The 23,961-nt window shown below is 42.6% G+C and overlaps 1 protein-coding gene across 2 annotated transcripts in view; it reads right to left on the bottom strand.

Annotated features, from left to right (window-relative positions):
- cyth3b (cytohesin 3b) overlaps nt 1–23,394 on the bottom strand; it is a 46,872-nt gene extending 23,478 nt beyond the window's left edge. The window contains exon 1 of one of the 2 annotated variants that reach the window (XM_082530756.1): nt 22,991–23,394. In XM_082530756.1, coding sequence (XP_082386882.1) covers nt 22,991–23,009 — 19 coding nt within the window. In that variant the 5' untranslated portion in view covers nt 23,010–23,394. Of the gene's footprint in view, nt 1–21,339; nt 21,462–22,990 lie in introns of those variants that run through there. The other variant, XM_082530757.1, reaches the window with a different exon arrangement.
- Between the last annotated feature and the right edge of the window lie 567 nt (nt 23,395–23,961).

The following is a 23,961-nucleotide window of genomic DNA, read 5'->3' as shown; positions in this document are numbered from 1 at the left end:
GCTCAGTTCAAAGCTACTAGGTGAGGTTAATAATGGCAGTGGTTTACATTTATACTGCTTCTTAAAAACAACCGCTAGTCCTCCTCCTCTGCCTGATATTCGAGGAGAGTTTAAGAAGCAGCAGTCATCAGGTAAGAGATCTGTAAAAGCGCTGGACTCACCGGCCCTCAACCATGTCTCAGTTATACAGAGGAAATCCAGTCCTTGGGTCGTAAATAAATCCCTTAAAATAAAAGTTTTATTACTCAGCGATCTAGTGTTCACCAATCCAAACCTGGTGGAGGTCAGCGTGTTCGTGGCTGACAGCGAGACCCGACGCAGCGGCCGCAGGTTCTGTAGGTTCGCACCGTGCTGACGAAGATGAGGGGAAATCTTTCGTGGCTGGGACATCTGATCCGAGCCAACAACGGGCACCAGCCAGGCATCGATGGGCTCCAGAGAGCACGGAGAAAAGGCATGACAAGGTACCGATCCACGTTCGTTCCAGAGAGCCGGAGAAGAGCGCACCAAGTACGCCTTAAGTTTCACGAGTAGACCGCTACGTTTGCCCCGGCGTCTGAAACGCTTTCGCCGTGAGGCTGGGGCCGGGGTCCGACAGAGGTTAGCTGGTATCCCAGACAGGAATGGAGGTAACGCCTTATGTCCATTATAAGTTGTATTGGTAAGATCACTGGCAACTAGTCGGAGGTCCAAAAGTTTTTGGCGATTGTACATTAAAAGAGAGTTGACTCTAGCAATAAAAAACAACATAAGCAAACACAACAGAGGAAGAGCCAGACGGCGAGCCACACACACTGGCGCCATCTTGAAACTCTATTTTCAGTCTTTTTTTCTTTATGGTATCTTCAGATAGATGACTTTTGCTGTAGTTACATGTGAGGAAACAGAGGTTTTAAACCACTGCATGACCAAACCAACTGAGATGATGTGCTGTGCACGTGATTTACCTTTGAAATTGATGCATTCAAGACCAGGACCAGCTCTCCAACTATCGCAGTCAGATGCCGTCTTCAAAGTGACTTTGGTGCATCAGGACTTTTATCAGTTTGCGACTGAATGCATGGAACTGCCAACTTTACCTCAATCTATTTGTGATAATTTGTCAGTTGTTCTGTTTTCCACAGAAATCAGCCAGAACCTCGCGGATCTGAAATTAAAATTTAGAAATTCCTCCAAAAACAGCAATGCAGTTACTGCACGATGGAGATTTATCTGCAAAATTACATAGTTGATCGGAATATGACCAGAATGCAACCAGTTGGCAACCAGTTGAGGAAAGTCCTCTATTGGAAAGACTTGTTCAAAAAGAGATGTTATGGACTGACTCAGACAGATTGCCAACATGTTGGAACCTACAGATTTAGGGTGTTGCACGCTCAACCAGTGGGCGATCAACTAGCTGCCTCAGCTACAGTTGATGAATATGAGAAAAGTGAATGCAACCACCAAGCAATCACCAATTTAACACAGCCATAAGAAGGTTGCAGTTCTGTTTTTAACTCTGGAGTGACTGAACGATTAGGAAAATTGATGTATCGGAAATGTTTAAATATATTTGATTCAGTCTTAATGTATTCTTACTTGGCAGAAAGACTGATACATACTCAGCCATCTAATAAAAATGAGTATACTGTACTTTGCTCATTTTTGGGATCCTTTAATCACATTACTAGATTCTGTGATCAAATCTCTAAATCTAATACTTTACTCCTGCAGCAACTACTGAACTCCAGACACGGCACAGCAACTAGACTCCAGAAAATAAGTGCAACCACTTAAAAAAGTCTTCTTCTTTTACACTTTGGTTTTCCACACAGATTAAACAAAAAATAAAAACAAAAAAAGCAGTACATCATGTTAATTAGTAAATATTAGACTGTTTCCTTTGTTTCTAGCCTACGATAGAAGTGGTTTCATATTGCCTAGACAGACAAAGTTGTATCAGCCCTCTTATCCAAGTCTTTGCAAGATAGCAAACAAGCCTAAAAATGTCAAGCCACTTCTGTGAAATCAGACTAAAAGTTCATTGTTGACCCTGTTAAAAAAAAAAAAACAACTCTACAACTTTAAAGGTTTGTCATGCCTGGAGAGTAGAGCAGGGCGATATGGCCAAAAATATTTATCACGATATATATTTGAAAATTTGCGATAACGATATAACCGACGATATAATTGATGCGAGACAAAATACAACTCCACAACATTACTAGCGCAAAAAGACAACCTTCCATTTATTTTCACTTAAACAAGAAGCTGGTTTTTATGTACATTAAAGCTTTATAAAAATGTAACAGTGCAAATGCAAATTCCTTGCTGAAAGTTTAACCAAAAGGCATTTCCAGTAGAAATGGGCTGACATATCCTGAGCATAACCATGTATAATATCCACTGAAGTTAAAAAGAGGTGCTTTGCAACATTAAACTGCAGTGTGCAGTACGCATTTTTCAGACCATAAGGTGCACGGGATTATAAGGCACATTAAGCGAAACAAAGCAGTCAGATAAATCAAACTTTATTAAACTCATTCTTCTTGCTTCCTCCACTTCTGTACCATTGATTCATTAATGTTGAATTCTCTGGCAGCTGCTCTATTCCCATGTTGTTGCAGTATATTAATGACTAACCTCGTATTGTGGATGGATTATCTCAGTTGTTCTCCTGACTGAAGTTTGGTCCGTTTACAGCATCCTGCCATGCGATTGCATTTGTTTCTAACCATGAAGAACCTTCACGTTAACTTTTATAAGTGGAAAAGTGTTAGTGTTCGTCCTCCAGCTTCACTGTTTATGTTATGCTAACATAGCTGTGTCGCTAGCGATCACGTAGCACATCATTATATACCAGCTAGCCCAACTTCAGTAACCCTACAAACGTCACTGCTGTTTAGTTTCCTGTCTTCATTTATGTTGGAAGTGATAGCAGAGCTGTACGTTTGATTTTTTTCAGAAATCTCTCAGTCAGAACATGCAATATCATGCTTAGGTAACTAGCGAAACTAGCGAGCTAACTTCCGCTAGCTTCCTGCTAACTTCTAACTCCGTTAAATGTAATAACTTTTGTTTTCATGGATGCCTGGAAGTTAAACTTCATAGTTACACCTGGTAAAGCAGCAATGCTGATCGTTTTATTAAAGATGAAAGAATTTAGACAGTTTTTAACTCTAAGTGATGCTGCAGTGTTGTTTGACCTGAAGTATACGGAGTTTAGGACCTAGATTACTCCCAGATTTAAGAGCATCTTAGTCCGACAAATATGACAATAACAACGGCCGCTTGCATGTTCTGCAAAAAAATGTGCTTTGTTGTGTATCTGACTGACAAACACCAAACCAGTTCCACATCACGGAAGTTGCACCATTTTTACAAACCAATTCTGGTTCATCTGTTTCACTCAACAATCGGCCATGTGCGTATGAAAACAAAGGCACTGCGCATGCGCGTTTTACTCCCATTCTATCGCGATATTTCATTTTCCTATCGTTGCCTAACATTATACCGGTATTACCGTGAACGGTATAATATGGCCCAGCCCTACTGGAGAGCACAGAAAAATTGTAACTGGTATCCATGACAAACTCCATCCCGTGATAGCCCCAAAACAGCCACTACAAGGACTGCTTTGTTGACTTAAATGTGTGACATTTTTCATTGAGTGTAATGCTGAACCCGTGGAAAAGGGTCTGTGGAGGGTTAAAGGAGCGCAAAGAAAGTTGTGACGAGTCTGCTTCTAAGAGAAACAAAGACACAAACGGGAGTGTTTAGTGGCAAACGGCAAAGAAAAGTAAAGGCACAAGAGTGAACAGATAGCAGCCCACCAGACATCTTCACACTCTCTGCCTCTGTTGTTCTCGATTCTTGGCTGCAGTTAAGTATCCTCATAAAGTGGTAATTGTGGAGCAAAGAGACCCCGCGGACAACCTACGTCTGAAATGCGCAAAACACTCCTCCATCCCTCCTACTCTGGCTGAAAGAGCTCGACTAGACCGGAGAATGGGACAAATTGTCTGAGAAGATCAAATCTGTTTTGGTTAACAATCCCCCTGCTGTGTGTGTTTTGTAGCATGTGGAAAACTCAGAGTAATGTGATATGATTATAAGGCCAAATATCACTGTGCAGCCGGCCCTGGGCATCAGATGCACTATACATCTAGAAGTTTGTGAGTGTGTATTTCCATTTTTTCAAAAAATCAAATTAGGTTATATACAAACGCTCCACGCTCAACCCTAGGCTCAGCCACACAGATTACCAAAGCAACACCACTCAGCCATTTTATATTATGACTCAGGGGGCTGCTGCTCCAGTTATAATCAATACATCATCATAACAGTTCAAACTTGCGTGCTTAGCCTTTTTTCCCTGCATTAGTAGCCAAGAATGTACGGATGAGTAACTGCCCCTGTGCTGAAGTTTTCACAGACATCACGTGATCCCGAACATTTCCAACAGAAAGGTCACCGAGTCTGAATCTTCCCCTTCTCGGGCTCACACGCATCGTTTTCCAGTCTTCAAGCCCTGTAACCAGACGGGTCATCACCGGCTCTATGGGTCAGCAAAAAGGTCACAAGCCATGTGCTGTTACTGGTTGTATGAGAGACATACTTAACTTATCATGATTAGCACTTTATATTAAGATGCATATGTTTACTGTTAACAGGTAAAGCTGCTTATTTCCCAAGGGAGCATCAATATCGATGAATGGATCCATGTTTGATTTTTTCCCTCCTGTTCATCCAGCACTGGGGGGATCGCACTAGTTTGTGACACCCTGCTCCACTACACTATGGAACCACTACTTACTCACTGTTAACCAACAGACTTATTAACGCTTTGTCATGCAATTCATATACGTATGGGTGACCCTACTTTCACAGGTAAAGGTCCTGTCTACTTGGACCTTCCTGCTCTTTTTGTTGTATTTTTTTACCAACTAAGATGGTGTGAAAAGACCTTTGAATGGTTAAAGTCTCTCATGTTGAGTTAGATTTTCTAAAGCCTGAAAAACAGAGCCCAGGGAGCATGAAGAGCCCCAGTCAATCATGTCACAAAAGGCAAATTTATAATCAGAATCAGATTCTGATTAGATATATTTAATTTAAAGTATATAAGCACTATAATCACTTGCTATTTTTGTGTTTTTAACATAAAAATACACCGTATGAGTTGAGTGTCGACTACTCTTGTGGTACAGTCACTTTATAAGACCCATACTGACCAAAGTGTGTAAGACAAATTAATTCCATGCTATTCTTAAACAGCCGTCAGAAGATTGAGGGAAAATTCTTGGTTTTACCGAGTTACCAGAAACAATGACACAATCAATGAAAAAACCACGATCCCTCTGTTAGAATAACACATCATATGATTGTGACATGGTTGCTCAAATCATCATGAAAAGATAATTATTGACAATGGAAAGATATCCACAGCCTTGCAGTGTGTCAAAAAAGTCCTATGTGCAAAACAATACATCTGTGATGAGCTCAGCTGGCATGGGTCAGGGCAAAATGGCCAATTTCAGTGTGTACTTTGTTAAGATTAAGTTTTACTTCATGGATAGTGTTCCTTAGAGCTGTTTAGCTTTTAGCTTTATTTCTTAATATCTTAATAAAATGGAAAAGAAGAACCCAGGTCAAAAAGAAGCCAAACAGGAAGCATGTTTGCAGATCACTCTCCTTCCTTGCAGTATTTAGGTCAGTGAGTTAAAAGAAAATCAGCTATGATTAGTGGCAAAGTCTTATGACCGGATATAAATGTGTCTTGTCTGCTCCAGATTTTCATAGTGGTCATAAAAAGAGATCACATGCAAATTATTCATGCCACAGATAACTGAGGCTGTTTTTCAAGTCCACTCGTGATCCACACTTACATAATCTCAATGTAATTCTTTATTGAACTCAGTGATCACATTCTATATAAAAAAAGAAATTTCAAAAAGCACAACAATTAATACTTGTGGATGTATACAGCAGTGCTAAAGGGCACATTAGAGCTATAAAATATATTTACGAATGCACCTAATGAAGCTGAAAACTGCCCGGGGCCTTGAATAATACACGACAGACAGAAGGACCCCAGTTACTGTCTGACGCGAAACCCTACTGCAAAAGAGATTAGAGCTGAATCATGTGGCTTTCATTGGAAAATATAAAAAATATATATTTAAAAGTATAACTAGTTTCTGGAATATGAGTGTGAGTTCACTGTGCTCAAATGGCCTCCACATTCACCAGATCTCAATCCAACAGAGCACCTTTGGGATGTGGTGTAGCGGGGGATTAGCTCCATGGATGTCCAGCTGACAAATCTGCATCGATCATGTGATCCTATCATGTCAATACCAAAATCTCTGAGGAATGTTTCCAGCACCTTGTTGAATCTATGCCACAAAGAATTAAGGCCTCAGTTCACTGTATGAAACTTCTGGACGCTACTGGAGAAGAAATGAGGAGCTTATTGAAACCAAAAGAGGGTCCAAGCTGGTACTAGCAAGATGCATCCAATAAAGTGGCCGCTGAGTGAACATGACAGTGGGCCAGGGGCCAATTAATTAACAAACTATACCAATGTTCTCTCTTTGAAATTATTTTCACATCAGTTATCTTGACACAGAATTTGTAACAGAGCTTCTCTATTGAAAAAGAAAGTGGCTGGTAGGTCAGTCCTGTGGTTATCCTGATTTTTCGCTGGTTATAGGTTCATGAGCTTGAGAGTTGAGAGTAACACTCTTGAACAGAACCATGATAGAGAACAACAGCAAACAGAGACAGTGAAACATTTCCTGATTTTCACCAAGTTTTCAGTGAGACAATGGAGGGGATGTCTACAGCAGTTCAGTGCACTAGGTTGGGCTCCATGTAACAATAGCAACCACATAAACATGAGGATGCCAGAACCCATTCCCACAACAGGCTACTTAAGGAGAACTAACACAAGTTGACAGCACAGCCCATGCTGGACTGTGGAGAATGATGTAAGGGAGAGTTGATGTTTCAAAATTAGGTGACACACAGGAAAAAAATGACCTCCAAATGGTTTATATTCAAATTCAAAATTCTCATGTTTACAATAAAACACACAAACCACATTCGCTTTTCTTCTCCTCGGTTCTCATGATGATTGACATGCGTTCAGAAGAGGAGCGTGTCCTTATGGTGGTCTGCCCTGTAACAGGCAGCACTGTGGCTGACTGCAATAAGAGCATCTACACTGTTTTTAGCAGCTTGTTCCGCACTCATGTAAGCTGCAATTGTGGCTGGTAGGTGTGTAGTAATTGTTCTTCCCCTCGGCGTTACTCCTACTCACTGCTCTCAAGCATGCACAGGCACAGAGAAACACACACACACATACAGACAGGCGCGCGCACCGACAGCCTCTTTGACAGTTTCTGCCTCTTGACAGATGACAGCAGCGGTGTGGAAATAGCACACATTCCTCTTATTGCAACTGTCCAGTCGGGCCCAACCAGGTCTCCATACACCGCCTAATCTTATTCTTTAAATCAGATTCTGTGCATTGTCTTTTATCTTCAACTCATCCTTCTTTTCTCTTAAGATGCATCAGCCACTTTCCACATGAGAACACTCAGCTCCCACATCAGCACTAACAGAGAAATCAAAATGCCCATCTTCGCTTAATAAAAGCTTCCAAATACATCTGCCGTGCACTCCATATTAGATCAGCAGCACTGATGGTGCAGCAGAGTGAGATAAGGCAGCAAACCCTAACAGCAGCAGCAGAGTGCATTCGTTTTTGCAGCTGGGGTTCAATATCATTTTATTGAATCTGAATCGCTTAAAAAAAGATCTCATCAGTAATGGCTTCCATTATTTGTACTTCATGTTTGCAGTAAAAGCTTAATAAACCAGCTACTGGAGAAAAGTTTTCCTTGGTTCTGACTTTAAGTTTAATATGAACGTGACGGAAATGAACTAAGTGAGAATAAGTGAGACTGAGCCTTTGCACACCGGACTTGTAAAATCTGTAACTATTTCGTTAAATACATTTTTCAGACTCACCCATTCTTTATGGAGCTGCTTATAACCATGGTGTAATTTCACTCAAAAATCTGTGACATTTATTTTTTCACACCAAGCTCGATTTTTCTATCTTATAGCATGCAAATAAGCAGATCTGACCAATGAGATCACTGCATTGCACTTGTAGTTTCAAACATGCACCAGTACTGGATATACAAATAGTAAAATAATACTTTTTTTTTTTTTTTTTTTTTACCTCAGACACACAGCCAGACATTGCTCCAGGTCTGAAATCATTTCTCTGCCTGATTTGGACCCAACTCTGCCAACAAGACTTCAAACTGACCCACATGCATGGAAGAGTTTGTTTCACGAGTATAAAACAAAAGGAACAAGAAAGAGCACCTCCAAACTCAAGATCATGGTCCTCAGCCTGAAAATAGTAGAGTGCCCACTCAGGGTTAGGGATGAGTTGTTGCCCAAGTGGAGGAGTTAAAGTATCTTGGGATCTTGTTCACAAATGAGGGACAGTCGAATGAAAGACTCACGGACTGACTCCATAGTGATGTGTTGTGGTGAAAACAGAGCTGAGCCTGAAAGTGACCTACATTCCTAGCCTCACCTACGGTCAAGAGCTTTAAGTTGTGACCAAAACAGCCTGTATTTACAAGTGGAAGAAGTTAGCTTCCTCTGAAGAATCTCTGGGCACTGCATTAGATATAGGATGAGGAGCGCAGATCAAAAGGAGCCAGTTGAGGTGATTCAGCCATCTGACCAGCACATTCTAGGCAAGGTGCTGGGAGAAGACACTTGTTTAGTTTTGTCTCATAAGAGCTGGAAGAATTGTTAGAGAGACAGAGGTCTGCGCATGTCGGCTTTGACTGCTCCTGCAACTCAAACCTGGGTAAATGGTAGAGAGTGGATGGATGGATGGATCAGATGAAAGTTTTCTGCCTATCAAAATAAAAATGCATGTCTATGACAAACAAGGGAGGTGAACACACCATAATCAAGAGAAATATAAGAAGAACCTAAACAAACCATAATACGTGTAGTTATCAAGGTCAGTAGTGCAGGATAAGTGGAGTGAATGCAATAGAATGAACGGTGAAGACATACCAAAAGGCAAAACGAATGGATGTCTCGGACATGAGAGCGCACCAGCAACTGAGCTCTGAGGGAGTGTTTTTAAAAAGCACTCTCACACCAAGCCAAGTCTTACCAGCCGCCCCCTCTCCACTAACTGCAAGAAAAGGTGCAAGACAAGCACGACGGAGCGGCTCGTCACGCCATCACCAATGCTTTCACTTTCCACACTGCTGCTAAAGGTTTTTCACACGCCTGCACCTACAAGAAATTAAAAAACTGACCCTATGAATCCACAAGATTCAAAAGTTCAGCGGTCACTAAAGTGATCGCACTTCATCCTACAAGGAATGTGAACCGCCAGATCAACATATGAACCTGGCTAAAATAAAAGACGTAGCAAATTTTTATCTTTGTGTGAAAGATAAAAACAACTTCTGCCTGTTAAAAAATACTCAAACTGCCCAGTTTGAGCACTGAAAAACACATCTGATGTGGGAAACTGCATTTGGTTCTTGGACCTGACACATTTAGACATAATACTTTCTCTTTGAGTATGAAAACCTGTTTAATGTTTTAATTTTGTATTTAGTTAGTACATGCAACCACCACGAAACTCCATCAATATCAAGGAAAAGAAAAATCTCTCTTTGCACTGTTCGTTCGCCTCAAAGAGATGACTGACTTCCAAATCTACAGCAGTCACTTGTTGTTGGTGCTCATCTCAGAGACAACCAAAGCATTCCCCTTTATGAAAATTAGATTACAAAGGAAAATCAAAGGTTACATCAAACACAACATGGCTGTTTGATTCTTCAAAGCCTCAAAGACCATATAACACAATCCCTTGAAGCAAGACAGTCTCTTCACACAACCCACTAGTCACAGTCAAGTATTCATGAAGTGCATTTGCCAAATTTCACTCTGAAGCTTCCTTTTCCCTTTGGACTCGAAAGGCATTCTCTCATTGGTTTATTTTTGGGTCATCATATGCAATTATTCTCAGACAAATTGCTCGAGCGGCTGCTGTGATACGATCCCTGGTTGCCTGCCACGTCACAGAGGCTGGTATTGTTTTCACCTTCTGTAAATTTCGAGTCACTGAGCGCATAGATGGCCTTTCATCATGACTGTTAATGAATTCTTTCACGAAGTGCTGAATTATTGCTGCTGGATATACGTTTTGACTGAAACAGTTTACAAAGTTTTGCAAGTATTGCAACTGATAAACGATCGCACCGTCAGTCTGCGGAAAGTCTGTCAACAGCAGAAAGACGGAGACCTTTTCTTATCACACAGACTACATCCTACTTGCCTTTTTACCAGAGGGCAAAGAAATTTGAAGGGAAGAAAGTGATCTTGACAGCCTGCTGCCTCACCAATCACCAGCTGACAGTGATAGCATAGGTATGTTTGAGATTAACCCAATTGCAGTTTTGTTTTTTCTTTTCCGCTCTTTGTAATCTCACACCCTGTCTAGACAAGACCTTTCCTTATTGACGGAGGAATCAACTGTTACGCAAACACCACCAACTCCCAAGTCAAGAAGCCTGGATGCGTGGGGGCTACAATAAGCCCTGAAGAATTTTTCTGTTGAGTCAAATGTGTCGAGATGACGGCTCCCTCGTTTAATCATCAGCAATCTCCACATAATGTCTCCTTTCCCAGCCAGCCTACACAGCTAATTACAGGATAGCCTGAGCACGAGAAACTCAAAAAAGTTGCTGTTTACAACAATGGATCCCGAAGTTGGGGCTTGTGGATCACCCAAGGGGTTGAAAGATGCTTGCAAAAATAAGAAAAGACAGAAAACATTTCTGCTATGAAAAAAATACTTCTTTTTTTTTCACCCCTTGTTTATGAAATGTTTGGTTAAGCTGCTCAGAGCTAACCAGAACTAAGAGGCAGAGATGGAAAATTGTCTCAAACTGTGTAAAACTTTCCTAACAAGACAGAGTATTCCCAGAACTCCTCCCTGAACCACCAACTGTCAGCCTAATTTTACCAAATGTAGTGGGCTAGGCACGGCAGGGCTTGTTTAAGTCAGAATGCTACTGCTGTACTGGGAAAACCTATAACCCAACTTCTCATGTGACACAGCACACTGTTGCCATCTCTATACAATATTTCTTATTTCTTTCATATATTTCTAGATCTTCAGTTTCTGTGCTCAGTATTAAGCGGTATTGCCTTCAAACGTAAGAAGAGTGATCAAAGAAAATAAGTTGAAATGTATATTTATTCTATAGATGTACATTTAGTCTCTCTAGAATTTGCTTTCAAGGAGCCAGATGTTTTTAAAGTAGTCCTGAGCAATAGTTCTCCAGGCTTTGTGAAGCTCTTTCAAAGCTTTTCTTTGGACATTGGCTACTTTGTCATTCATTTTTAGTCCAGACCACTGAACAATATCAGTCATGAATTGACCTCCCCAGAGCTCAGACATTACCATTGTTGAAGCAGTGTGGGATCATCTTGACAGAGAATGGAACAAAAGGCACAAATACATCCAAAGAAGAGCTTTGAGTGTCCTTCGAGAAGCCTGAAGAACTATTCCTGAAGACTACTTAAAGAAATCGCAAGAAAGCTGTCTCAGAGAGTTCAGGCTGTGTTGAAAAATAAAGGTGGTCACACCAGATACTCACCTTCAAGCTCATTAGAATTGTGCAAACTACAGAGTAAACTTGGGGTGGCTGAGGACTGCATAATGAAAAATAAATGGAAGTTGACAGCATTTTTACACATGTACAAACTAATCAATCTACTCAACCAAAGCTCCAACTTCCCCGTGCACAATCACTAGAAAAGCGGCGGTTTCAAAATGGTGAATAAATGTTCCCTGAGCATCACCAACCACGTGAAGAGGATCTGTTTATCAGAATTTGACCCCTCAGTTCGGCCATGCGTTGCTGTTGACTTTACAGCTCCTGCCTAATATAAGGCAAACTGCTCGTCACCCATCGCTTTGAAGCTGAAAGTTTATTACTCGTGGACAATGGAGGCTGAGGTCGTGTGGGTAGTCCATTAATACATTTCACATCCCATCACATCAGACAAAGGTGTCCTTTGTTTGCACGGATAGTCACTTCAATTGCTCACCAAAAAGTTGACATTAGTCCAGTGCATTAGTTTCACCTGTCAGTGCTGTAATGCTCAGAATTCCACTGCCACAATGGTCTGTGGTCACAACACCGCTGCTAGTTTGTTCCTGTCTGTACTTTAATGTCAGATATTTGTAAGCTCCCACATGTGGCCTTCCTCAGTAAAGGAACTCAAATCTGCTACTGACAGCCACCAGGATCGATGTCTGTGGTGTAAAAATCTGAATCCTAATTGCTTCTGCTACCCACAGTCTGAAATCAGTGGTCCATAATGTCAAGAATGATCAAAGAGATTACAATAATAATGACAGCTTAACAGGCATGAAACTAGCCAAGGAGACGGGGCTGAGCAAGCCTATTTTAGCCATTAAAAGTCAGAGGTATAGGCCTGATTAGAAGAAGAAACACAGTAAACCATGCAGGTCCATCTTCTCTGAGGTTGTCACGACACGCAAGTCCTCTAGACACTCTTAGCTGCACCTCTGTCCCCTCACCCCAGGAAGTGACTGCAGTGTGACACAGCACACACTGTCTGATATGCAAGCCTTGAGCAGATGAGCAGCAACAGAGAGACAGAAATGGAGGAGGCAGCAGTACAGGCTGTTTATATTGGGTTCAGGCCTAAAACTCGTGAAAAAAGTATACACGATATACAGGGATACAGAGAGGGAGAGGCAGTCAGTAGAGCAAAGAGACACTCCAGCTGACGAGTTGGACTTTATTTCCACTTTTCTTCTTGCAAAAGAGCAGGAAGGACAAGAGGCATGTGAAGAGGTGGAGAGGGGGGAAAAGAAGTTCATAACAGAGTTAAAACCTGAGCTTTTTTCCTCCTTTATTACACAAAATATGTGGGTGGTTCAGGTTCAGACGATCGCTCCTTCCCAGGTTCTGGGTAAAAGGGTTTTTCCAGAATCTGAGCTTCTGCAAACAAGAGCCCTTTATTTAACCTCTCATTTTAAATCCCACTAGCTGAGCGCTGATTAGAAGAAAACGCTTCTGATTCTTGCATCATTACCACAGAGTAGCACACGCTTGTTTTTCCATACAGAGTCAGATGAAAGTCGCATTAAAACACTCGGGATGACCGTGTTGGCTCATGTGGCCTCCGCATTGCATTAGCGGTAAAATGAATTAAACCCTGTTTCTTTTCTATGTACTGCTGTAATGTGTTTTTGCTGGAAGCATAATTGTTGTTATAACTGGATGATGTTTGCTTTTATAATATTTTCCAGAGCATGTTATGCTTTTGTGCTGTGCAGAAGGTGCACAAAATGGTAAAAATGGAAGATCTGACACCAAGAAGTACTTCATATAATGATAATGTTTAGACACACCGAGGTGTCTCAGCATAACACTTGGCAATGATCTTGAGCGTAGCATCTTGGAGAGCTCGCCACAGTTTTATGTGGATTTAGAGCGTCTCGGTGTCGACTGTCTCTTCTTGTAATACTGCGAGAAGAGATCAGTTCTCTGTTTGATGCACATCATCTGTTGCAGGATGTTCTCTTTGCCTTTTTGCTGAAGATATCTCTTTAGGACTGGCTGGTATGTTTGGCCTCGCTTGTCCCACTGCAAACTGGGCCCAATCGGACGCCTCTCTAACGGTGGCGCATGATGGATGAGAGTCCAGACAAGTGCCTAGAACTGCGTGCTGTATATAAACACAATTTTTGGTTGTCAGGGTCGATTAATTTGTAACATGTGGAGCCCAAATCAACAAGACCAATTGTGAGCTCATGAAGCTTGCCTGTGGAAATGATGATGCACTTACCTTTAATGTAATGCAATCAATGTACAGAAAAAACAGCATTACCGAAGTGCGCCCGGGGAACTTGATTTTTGCGTTTAACTTCTTTGTAAGTGCATGAAAGATTAGCCACACATGCTTCCTTGTATGTGTCCTGTACATATAAGATGTGGCTAATGAGGGTCATACAGGGAAAGTGCATGAGGAAAATGATTTGGAAGATATGAAAATAGCAACTGGGGAGACAGGACACATTTGAATATCAGCTGTTCTAATCTAACTGAAAGCCAGCAGATTGGTTTCCCACTTCCTTTTATACAGATCAGTGCTGAAAATCCCATGTTTTACTACATAGCTACACACATGTATTGCCTCCTGATGGCTTGCAGGCATTTATGACAGCAACATATCCCCTGGGAGTGTCAGCGTCGGAGAGCTGGTGATTTTACCACGAGGAAAATAACAATAATTACTCATTATTGCTTCAGTTTGTGTATCAGCTGAGTCCATTTATGATGAGGAAATTAATCACAGAGCATTTGCATCATGCTCCTCTGGCTGCATTATATAATTAAGACAAAAAACACCCCGTTGAACTCTACTAGAGCGGCTTTGCACAATTTAAAGTTCAAAACAATCCTTATTTATTTTATATTCATTTCATATTCAGTTCATCAGCACCTCACACTTTCAGCTGACTTTCTTTTGATTGGCTGCCCTAAACAAATAAATTATTTGAACACCAGGTGGGTGGAGCTTCTGTGCCTTCAGTCAGAGCCATGTGCCTGTAGTGAAAGAGCTTCTGCTCTTTTTGACATAATACAGATGCTAAAATAAATAAACTGCCTGAAATGGAGCATTTAAAGCAGTCTGAACTTCAGCTTCTGTCTCACAGGGATTACTTGTACATGCACTGACAGAAACTAAGAAAAAGCACAATAGTTTCCCTTTGATGATGACAGATATTTAATGTGGCAAAGGCCAACAAGTAGAGTGAATGAACCTGTGCCTGAGAGTGACTGTAAATTACTCAACCCCTGAGATAACCCTGAGGGCCACTCTCTATCGGTGTGTGTGTGGATTTTAGTAGTGAGTATGCTGGTTGATCAAGCGTGCCCAACCATTAGCAGTGGTTGCTGTGCCATTAATGTGCCATGAGTTACATGCTGTGGATGCAAGATTGTGGACAAGGACAAGAAGTGTGAGTTTTTATCCGTAGGGGTCGTGTGAATGTGTATTTAAGTGCGGCCACGAGTCGAGCTACCATTGTCCACATAGATGCTCCTGCTTATCAGTGCACTTGCGGACTATTCTGCAGCCTGTCAGCCTGACCTGCTCTGTCAGGGCGACTCGCAGTCCTCACTACAGCAACAAAAGACATCCTGTCTTGGAAAACAATTTAACAATTCAAGGGTCAGGGCAAAGGAAAAGAACCTTAAACCGTGGCATGAAGTGCAGAAAATCCTGGTGACACATCACACTACAATTCACATGACAGACTTGGAGGAAAACACCACTTTTTCCATTCAGGGTTGCCATCTTTCTTGAATCCTGTTTATATAGATATGTGCATTTGTAAGTTTTCCAGCACTCAAGTAGGAAAGTGGCAGCAAGTGACTCGAACCCATGACCTATAATTCACTAAATGTCATGTTATCTCTGCCTGATTGATCTCCATTTGTCTAAGCGTGGAGAGGACTTACAGGACTCACTAAACTTCTGCGTGAGAATGTCTACACAGATGCATACATTCACAGTCATTTAAACACGTTTCTGTAGAAATATGAGATATACACAGCTGGGCTGAGCCTTGCACCACTAACCTAGTTTGAGTATCTGACTGCAGCAACAGCTTCCCTATCAGACTCTCTTTGAAACTGTGCCACAGCTGCATGTCTCCATCTCCCTTGCCTAAACATATACAAACCGACTCCCTGTACAAATACACCATCATGCACACACCAATACACACACTGACAGGTTGCTCAAGAGTCCGTGTGCCGTGTGTCACACGGTCATCCTGCTGCACTTTTTCTAGCCTCTGTCTGAGCCAAACGGAGCACTGCTGCTAGTCTGAATTGCACAGGGCTGATGATGGGGGGACGTGAGAGCCAAGACTACATGACTGCAACAACCTCAGCCTCCTCCACCGCACCAGCAGCGCAGTCACAGCTCGTTTTCTCTCACGATGAAAGAAGAATGAATTTTGCATGATGCAGCAGCATCTTACAGCAAAAAAGGCAGTGGGGGTAGGAGGTGGAAACATGCACATTTTGCAAAAAAAAAGAAAAGAAAAAAAAAAAGCAAAGACCGGGGTTTCGCTGTAGCAGTTTACTGACACGTTGACCTCGTGAGTAAAGGCACTGAGTGACTGTTACAAATCCCTTCCTAAAAGCTGGGCTGGCAGTGCCACAAACCCTTAGGGAAAGACAAGAGGTCTGTAAGAGGCTGTGGGCTAGCCAGATGTTCCACACTCACACAGACACGTGCATGCAGACACACACGCACACACACTGGGTGTTCAAGAGTGGACAACAGAGCTAAAAAGAAAGGTGTTCTGGACTTTCATAGTTCTCCTTTGTCTGTTCAGCAGCTATGCTGGGAAGAAGCATTAGGACAAGAGAAACGACAATATGCTTTGAATTTTCATAAAACTAAAGTCTCTCCGTAACACGTCCAACCGTAGTATGATATCACATTATAGCATTTTCTACTTCAAACCAAGCCGAGACTTCAGTTCGATATAAATGTTGGCTGCTGTCAGCATAAAGGAGCACTTCCCCCAAGGACAAAGTCCAGCTCACAAGTTCTAATATTGTTTAGAAAGTGACCTGGCTCTGAGTCACAACTCAATGGATTTTTCTACTGGCTGGGTTTCCAGGGGGTCACAGAGTGGTCTCCAATCCAGTGTGACTGAAGCCTGAAGCTTAAAATGAACCAAGATTTCAAACAAGTACTACAGTCTTATATGTTGCGGGGTGTATGCATGTAAATGAGGACTACATTTTAACATTTGTTTCATTATCAATATTTTGTTATATTTTGATGCTTGTAGAAAAAAAAAATATATATATATATATATGTACAAAAGAATGAAGAATACAGTTCTGCCTGATGGTTAAAAAGATGGATAGAAAAGTAAGAATCAGTGGAACAAAGGGACAGAGAGGACTTTAGTGAGGACCTTGTGAGTTCAGGGAAGTAAAACAGAGTCGTTAAGTGCAAAGACAGAGGGAGCGTTGGGGGATGGTAATCAGGTTAAAGCCTTCACCAAGAAATATGCAGCATCTGTTTTAATAAAATAAAATTAGTACGTCTGCCTGACAAATCATAGTTGCAGATTGTAACTGAAGAGTAAAGTACACAGTGTTTGCAGACTGTGAAGAATTGCAGTCACGGGGGGATACACCTTTTTCCTGCATCTTCAGCAGGTCAAACAATCTTTCTGTGCTTACATAATTGTTCCAAACCTCCCTTTTCCTGTCCACTTTGGTCAGCTTTCTCTTCCCTTTCCTACAGACCTGAACCCCCCCCCCAGCAATGAGCCATGAACCCAGACTCCCAAAAGGCCCAAGTAGAGCAGGACATCCTTTGGCTAAAACTCACTTCAGCACATGACTTCCGAGTCCTGGGACCCCTAGCATGCATGCTGTGATTTCTCTTTCCAAAGAGTTTTTTTTTTTTTTTTTGGGGGGGGGGGGGCACACTACAAGCCCCTTGATGGTTTTAATGCTACAAAGACAGATTCCAATCTGTGGCTAGGCTTGGCGGTAGGGCTTTATTGCACACTACTGCATGGGTGATGAAGGGGAAACTGGATACTCCTTTAAAAAGCCCTTTGCTATACTTTCCTCCACTTCTCCTGACAAAAATTAAGTCTGCCATCAGCGTCACGGCCTCTTATAAAAGAACCTCAAACCTGTTTTTAAAGGCAGAGCGGCGGTCCAAGAGGATTTACGCAAATGACTCGCGTTCACTTGAAACTTAGCGCTTATTGTTACGGTAGCTGAGGCACTGGAACGGACTAAATCCAAAAAGTCAATTTCCATATATGTCAGTCTTTCTTAAAGTGTACCGAGTCCAACTTAAACCACTGAGGGGACACCAAGGTTAAACATAACGTGCTATCTGATATTTTGGGAGGCCAAAGTTGACAAGAGACCTCTGTGTTCACCATCCTCTCAAAGATGAAACATACACACTTCAGTCTATACAGTAATGGCCAGCATAGTGTAGAACCCAGATGTCCATCTCCCCACTGATTTCTCAAGGAAGTTACTGAGCCAATGCAAGTGTGACTGCTTGCGCACGGCCAATAGTGTTTGACAGCAATGAGAGCACTTGGCAGCCACAACAGAGGAAGAGAAACAATCCTTAACAGAGGTGAGTCACACTGGTGGGAGCAAAACAGTCTAAGAGACTGAGCAGAAATGCTGAAACAATATCAGAAAATGTGAGCTTATGATACCAAAACACACAAGAAACAAAAAACAAAAGTACACATGCCACTGCGCTTTCATGCCTTCAGAAATTCATGAGAACATCAAATATAAAGAAGTAGCTGGGATATAAACATAACTGCCAAGAGTTAGAAAAGAAGATTGAGTCTCATTTGTCTTATTTTTAAGCATCTTGGAGGTTAGCTGTGGCAGTTCTTAGTTGAGCCTTCACCGCCTGACAATGCAGCTTTATTCACTCCGAAAGACCAACTTTTTAAAAGCATCACTGGTTTTGTGACAGACGGCCAATTGAATCGTAATATATACAAGAGCGAGCTTGCTCCATTTAAGGGAGGAAAAAAAGAAATCCACCACAATGAAGCAGGTTATTGCACATCTACTTCTGGCAATTTCAGGGGGAATCAGGTCAGGATATTTACCAAAGTTGTCCTTTTTCACATGAAGCACAAAGCAGAAATATTTCGCACAACTAGAAAAAGCTCTGTGTGGTTTAGAAGGAGCTACCTGAATTGAGCGTGCAGACATACAAGACAGCCACTGCAAAATTATATAGATTTTGGGCAAACTTGCGTATATATAGAAACATAACCAGAATACAACCATTGAGCTGAGTCAAGTCTATTGCAAACAGGCACGTCACAGACTGACTCAGATAAATTGCAATGTATTGGCAATCTGTCTGCTTTTATAGGTTAGAGAGCAGTTACTTGCAAACCTTTGCCAATCTGTCTGAGAGTGATTACAACCAGTCTGGAGATTGGTTGCCTCCCATCACGTGACCTGTGCAATAATCTTGTGATCAAAAGTAGTGACCCACAGATTAAAGGTGTTGCGTATTCAGCCTCTGGGCAACAACAGCAACTTTTTTAAATGATACAATCACCAAGCAACCACCAATTTCTTCTAGTTGGAGATTGTCACACTATTTTTACTCTAGTGTGACTGAGTCATAAAGCACATGACAAACGAGGGGCCTGGTGAGAGCGGCGTCAACTCCACAGAGCCAGCCCGAGGTGGTGTATCTGAAAATCCTTACTGGTGACAGAACTCATCAATACTACACTCTATATACTTTCTTTGTGTGCACAAAGATAAAACCTGAAAAAAGGCATAAAGTCTTTATACTTAAGAAATTGTTAACAGCCAATTCTTAGTATGTGTTAAATTTACAGTAATAAGAATGAATCGATTATTGATTTTTCTTCAATTAACTGCTGGACTCAACCACAGTACAAATGTAGCTTTGCAGCTTTGGGTTTTAAATTAAGAATATTTTAAATGAGCCGGAGCTGATGGTACGCGGAGGAAAACAGACTAAAAACCCAATCTGCAAGGGCCCCACGTGTCTTCTGCAGAACTCCATCAAACATTGCAGAGATCCAAGCCTCTTCATCACACCCCACTGCTGCTCCCTGACATCCTGCAGGGGCCCTGAGGGCCTCAGGTTCTCCACCGTCACACAGGCAGCGTACAAACGCTAACTGCCAGCCTGCCTGCCGGAGCCTCCTCAGACTTGACATCAAAAGCCATGACCTATCAATTTCCCCAGAGCCATTTCTCTATAGCCACCCATCACACAGGTGAACCAGGCGAGCCCCTTCCAAAGGGTTAAAATACAAACAGGGAAGATTTAGCTTAATAACAGGTGGGCACAATTAAGCCGTAATTTGTTCCTGTGTTTTTTTGAAGGCCACTTCTCAGTGTGTGGGCTGCAGGGAAGAAGACAGCAGCTGCGAAACTACTCCCACCATCCAAATCGCAAATCCTGAACACAGCTGCGGGCGCCGTCCTGCAGCAGCCAGATGAATGGCTCTACGATCTTAAAACCCACCTCGCTGTGTGCGCCTGTTGTTGCCTCAGTTGAGCGCCAGCGTGCCGCAACCCCACAGACCACACGCTGCAACACACACTCACGTACTCCCTTGCCAAGTTTAAATGGCTGGTTTCACAGTGTGTAAATAGAGAGGATCTGCAGCCAAAATCATGAGGTACGCTGCAAAGCCAAAGTCTATCTCTAATGCTCTGATTATTACCACATGGGCATCACTTGATTGAAAGCGCAGTAAAACAGCTCATTGACTAACAAAAACCTGCAGAGCGAAAGCAGGGAAAGCGGAGATGATGCAGGTGTACATTTGACAGCCTGACAAAGTCGGTCGTGCAAAATGGGAATGTTTGACAGCGAGCTACAGTGTGTCAGTGCGGTCAGGCAGGCTTCACTGTAGCAGAGCTTTGTGGCCCTCTTGTTGGCCCATTGTCCATTGAGGGGAGTACTGCGGCAGTAGGCATTGTACTGCTGAATGTCATGTGTGTCAGCTGGATTACGATACACCCGTTCTCGCTAAGCCTTTTACAGCATGTCCAAGCGGGCAATGACGAATCTCCACATACTCTAATTTTAAAAATAAAAAGTAAAAAAATAAAAAAGTGCACACAATCTCACCACAATGCATTAAATAGCTGAGCATTTCACTCAAAACAAAAACTCAGAACCCTATCATGGTGCATAGGCTCCCAGAAAAAGTAAGAAAATATCTGGAAAGGATGCAAGCATGGCTAAAAGCATGTGCTAAGAGGTTTTAGCAGAGCAAAGAGAATATGTCAACATAAGGGGAAGAAAAGATGGGGAAAAAAATGAAAAGTGAGTCCCCATCAAGAGGGCGACCTGGTTTAATAGATAATCACAGAGAGGCTGAGACCACCTGCTGTTAAGTGAGTTAATAATGACAGAAAAGAAGAACTTTCTGCTGAGAGAAACTCCACTGACACGCCGGAGAATTGATTCAGAAAGAATATCCAGTCCACCGCCACTCTCCCTCGTCGTCTTTCACTGGCGACGTTCCACACTTCTCTGGCCACTCTCCAAGTTTGTCCTGGCACTTCATCCAGCCCGTCCACACGCTCTTTCTCACACACAAACACACATACACTGCTCCTGTCTTGCTCTCTCATTCCCTTTCAGACATCTCACCATCGTCGCTACTACGACTGCTTCTCGCTCTCTTTGTGGTCACACGTGCTTTCCCTCCTCGCGCATTTCTCGGTCATTACACCCGCCACTTTCCAGTCTTCCCTCCTGCTTAACTTGTGGCCTGGCAAAGTCTCTGCATGTGTGTCACATTGTGAGGAGCGATAGTCGCACAGTGGACCTCGTTGACTAACTTGCTGCTGCTCATTCTCTACTTTAGTCTGTCGCCTTGCATTGGGCCTGTGTGTACAGCTGTGTAGGCACTCATTTGTTCAGACAATAAGCAGCAAACTGTTGATGTTTTTACTCCCTGTGTCCAGCCATCTATCCATCTTCACAGCAAAAAGTGCCATAAGGGGAAAAGGAGACATTAAATTTGTGAGGCTGCTGACAGCTACCTCTGTTTGGTGTCACAGCACCATATGTCTGTCTGTGTGGCTATGCTGACGTCTTCCAACGCTGGAGGCCCGGCTGCCTGAACCCAGCACAATGGCTGCTTTATACCCAGGTGCCATGCATGCGTGCGTGCATGCATTCGTGCATGCAGTACGCAAGCCATTAGTCACATCCTGCAGTTCCGTAAGCGGTGAGCCAGTGGGACTGAATACCACCGACCTGAAACAACAAGAGTGAGCATTTTAACCTGGAGGGGTCTTGGCCAATTTAAAGTGTTATTTTGTACAGTGTATGATTAACAGGGGGTGGTCCCTCTGGAATCTGATTGGCCTTCTCTGCCTGAGTCAGCCGGTGACAGGTATCATGGATTAACCCCAGGTTACCAGAACCCTAAATTAAACAACCAGGAAGATAGAAACTACAGTGTGTAGCTGCTTTGTGTTGCTTTAAGTGTATCTTATATGCAGGAAGGGTGGAGGAGCCTTTACATGACTCTGTTAATGGCTCCAGGCTACTTAGAGTTACCTTGCAAGTATTTATTTACATAGTTTCATTGCACAGTAATAAAGTAAGAACGAAAAGAGCTTGCAATATTGTAAACGCGTTTCTACTCAACTCCCTGTGCCAACTCCCAAATAACCCTGCCAAAGTCTGCCCTGCCATTCAAAAGTTTCTAAACCCACCCGTGTGCTGAACGATGAGCAGGCTCCTGTTGGAGAGATGCATCCGTGCCAACAAATTCTTGCAACAGTCTAAGTCAATAAACGACTCGGTGGCCATGCATGGCTGACCATGACAGGACCTGTTGGGCCACAGTGGCACCAGCCCACAGCTGACAAAGGCACAGGAAAAACACAATACTCACAGCATCTCATACCGACACTGATGCGCTGACTCTCATCTACGCTTCGAGCCCTATAATCTGTTTGAGTGTAGATCATCACCCTCCTCAGTGTAGACATTAAACTGCTCTTGAAAGCAGCAACATTAGTGAGGGGCTTTCTGCACATTTAGAAGCCAACTTCTTGTTAGTGTCACAAAATACTGTTTGTGGCATGTCTTTGCTGTCAAACCAACTCTGTTTAGAGTCCTAGATTACTGAAATTGAGGGCAAATAGGTCCAAATGTATTATTATTATAGCATTGGTATTGTTATTGTTGTTATTATCATCATCAAACTGAGGAGGCAGAGGCGCATGTCTTCTGATTAGGGAAATGGCAACAAATCACGGGAATGAAACGACTCAATGAATCATACCTTGGTTGTCCTCGTCCATGACTGCAGCCAATAAACGAAGATCTCCCCCCAAAAAATCGATCGCAGAAACTTCCGCCGTGCGAGCCCACGTCTAATTTACGGCAAACGCGCGTCCTATTTTCTAGGACGCATTTGGCATACAGGTTGTCTCATGGGCAGGGTTTTCTTTTAGGAAATGTTGTTGCCATTCACGCCTCTCCGAATCCCCCCGGGCCTCCGTCAGTCCGCCGGTCACTGAGCGGTGTGTCCGTGATGCAGCGGCGGCGGCAGCTGCTCGTCTTTTAGCCCACACCGCCGGCCGAGCGTGTTATCGCTATCCCTCCAAATACGCCTTCACTCCAGTAGTATCAGGAGAGCCTTTCACACGGCTGGGTCAAGTTGGTCGGCTCGCGAATGCAAGCACCGGAAGTACTGTTATTTTGACTTCAAAATAAACGAACCATGCTCGAGCACAGGTGAGACACGGGGTAAATTGAAGAGTGAGTTTTATTTTTGGAACTCACAACCGGAAGTAGTTCTCGTATAATAGCGCAGACGGAAAGATCCAAGGTGTTAATCGCATCCCGGCTGTGCTGCGAGTCAGCATTCATCGCCGAGCAGTACTCACGTGACTACAGAGCGCACCGGTTACCAGATATACAGACACTTTTTTTTTAAAATTAAGTTATGCGGAAAATATGCGGATCATCTGGAAAAAATGGGAATTCGCGGTGCTTTTTTGTTGTTTTCATTTTAGGCATAAAATTATTGCTGGAAATTTACTGGTACTACAGTTTTAAGTTACTTTTATTCCACGATTATAACCTGGGTTTGTAGTAAATATTATTCTGCACAGAGGAAAATGGGAAATAGCTGTAGCATGTATGTAAGCATACATGGAAATACAGTATACAAGGCAAACACATACAAGCAGACAAACAGTTTGTATAGTTCTAATGAGCTTGGAAGTTCATGTTTGGTATGACCACCTT

Source organism: Aulonocara stuartgranti (genome assembly GCF_965226115.1).
Source record: "Aulonocara stuartgranti genome assembly, chromosome: 4".
Lineage (NCBI taxonomy): Eukaryota > Metazoa > Chordata > Actinopteri > Cichliformes > Cichlidae > Aulonocara > Aulonocara stuartgranti.
Note: the sequence above shows the minus strand (reverse complement) of the source record. Positions and strands in the feature narration are given on the sequence as shown.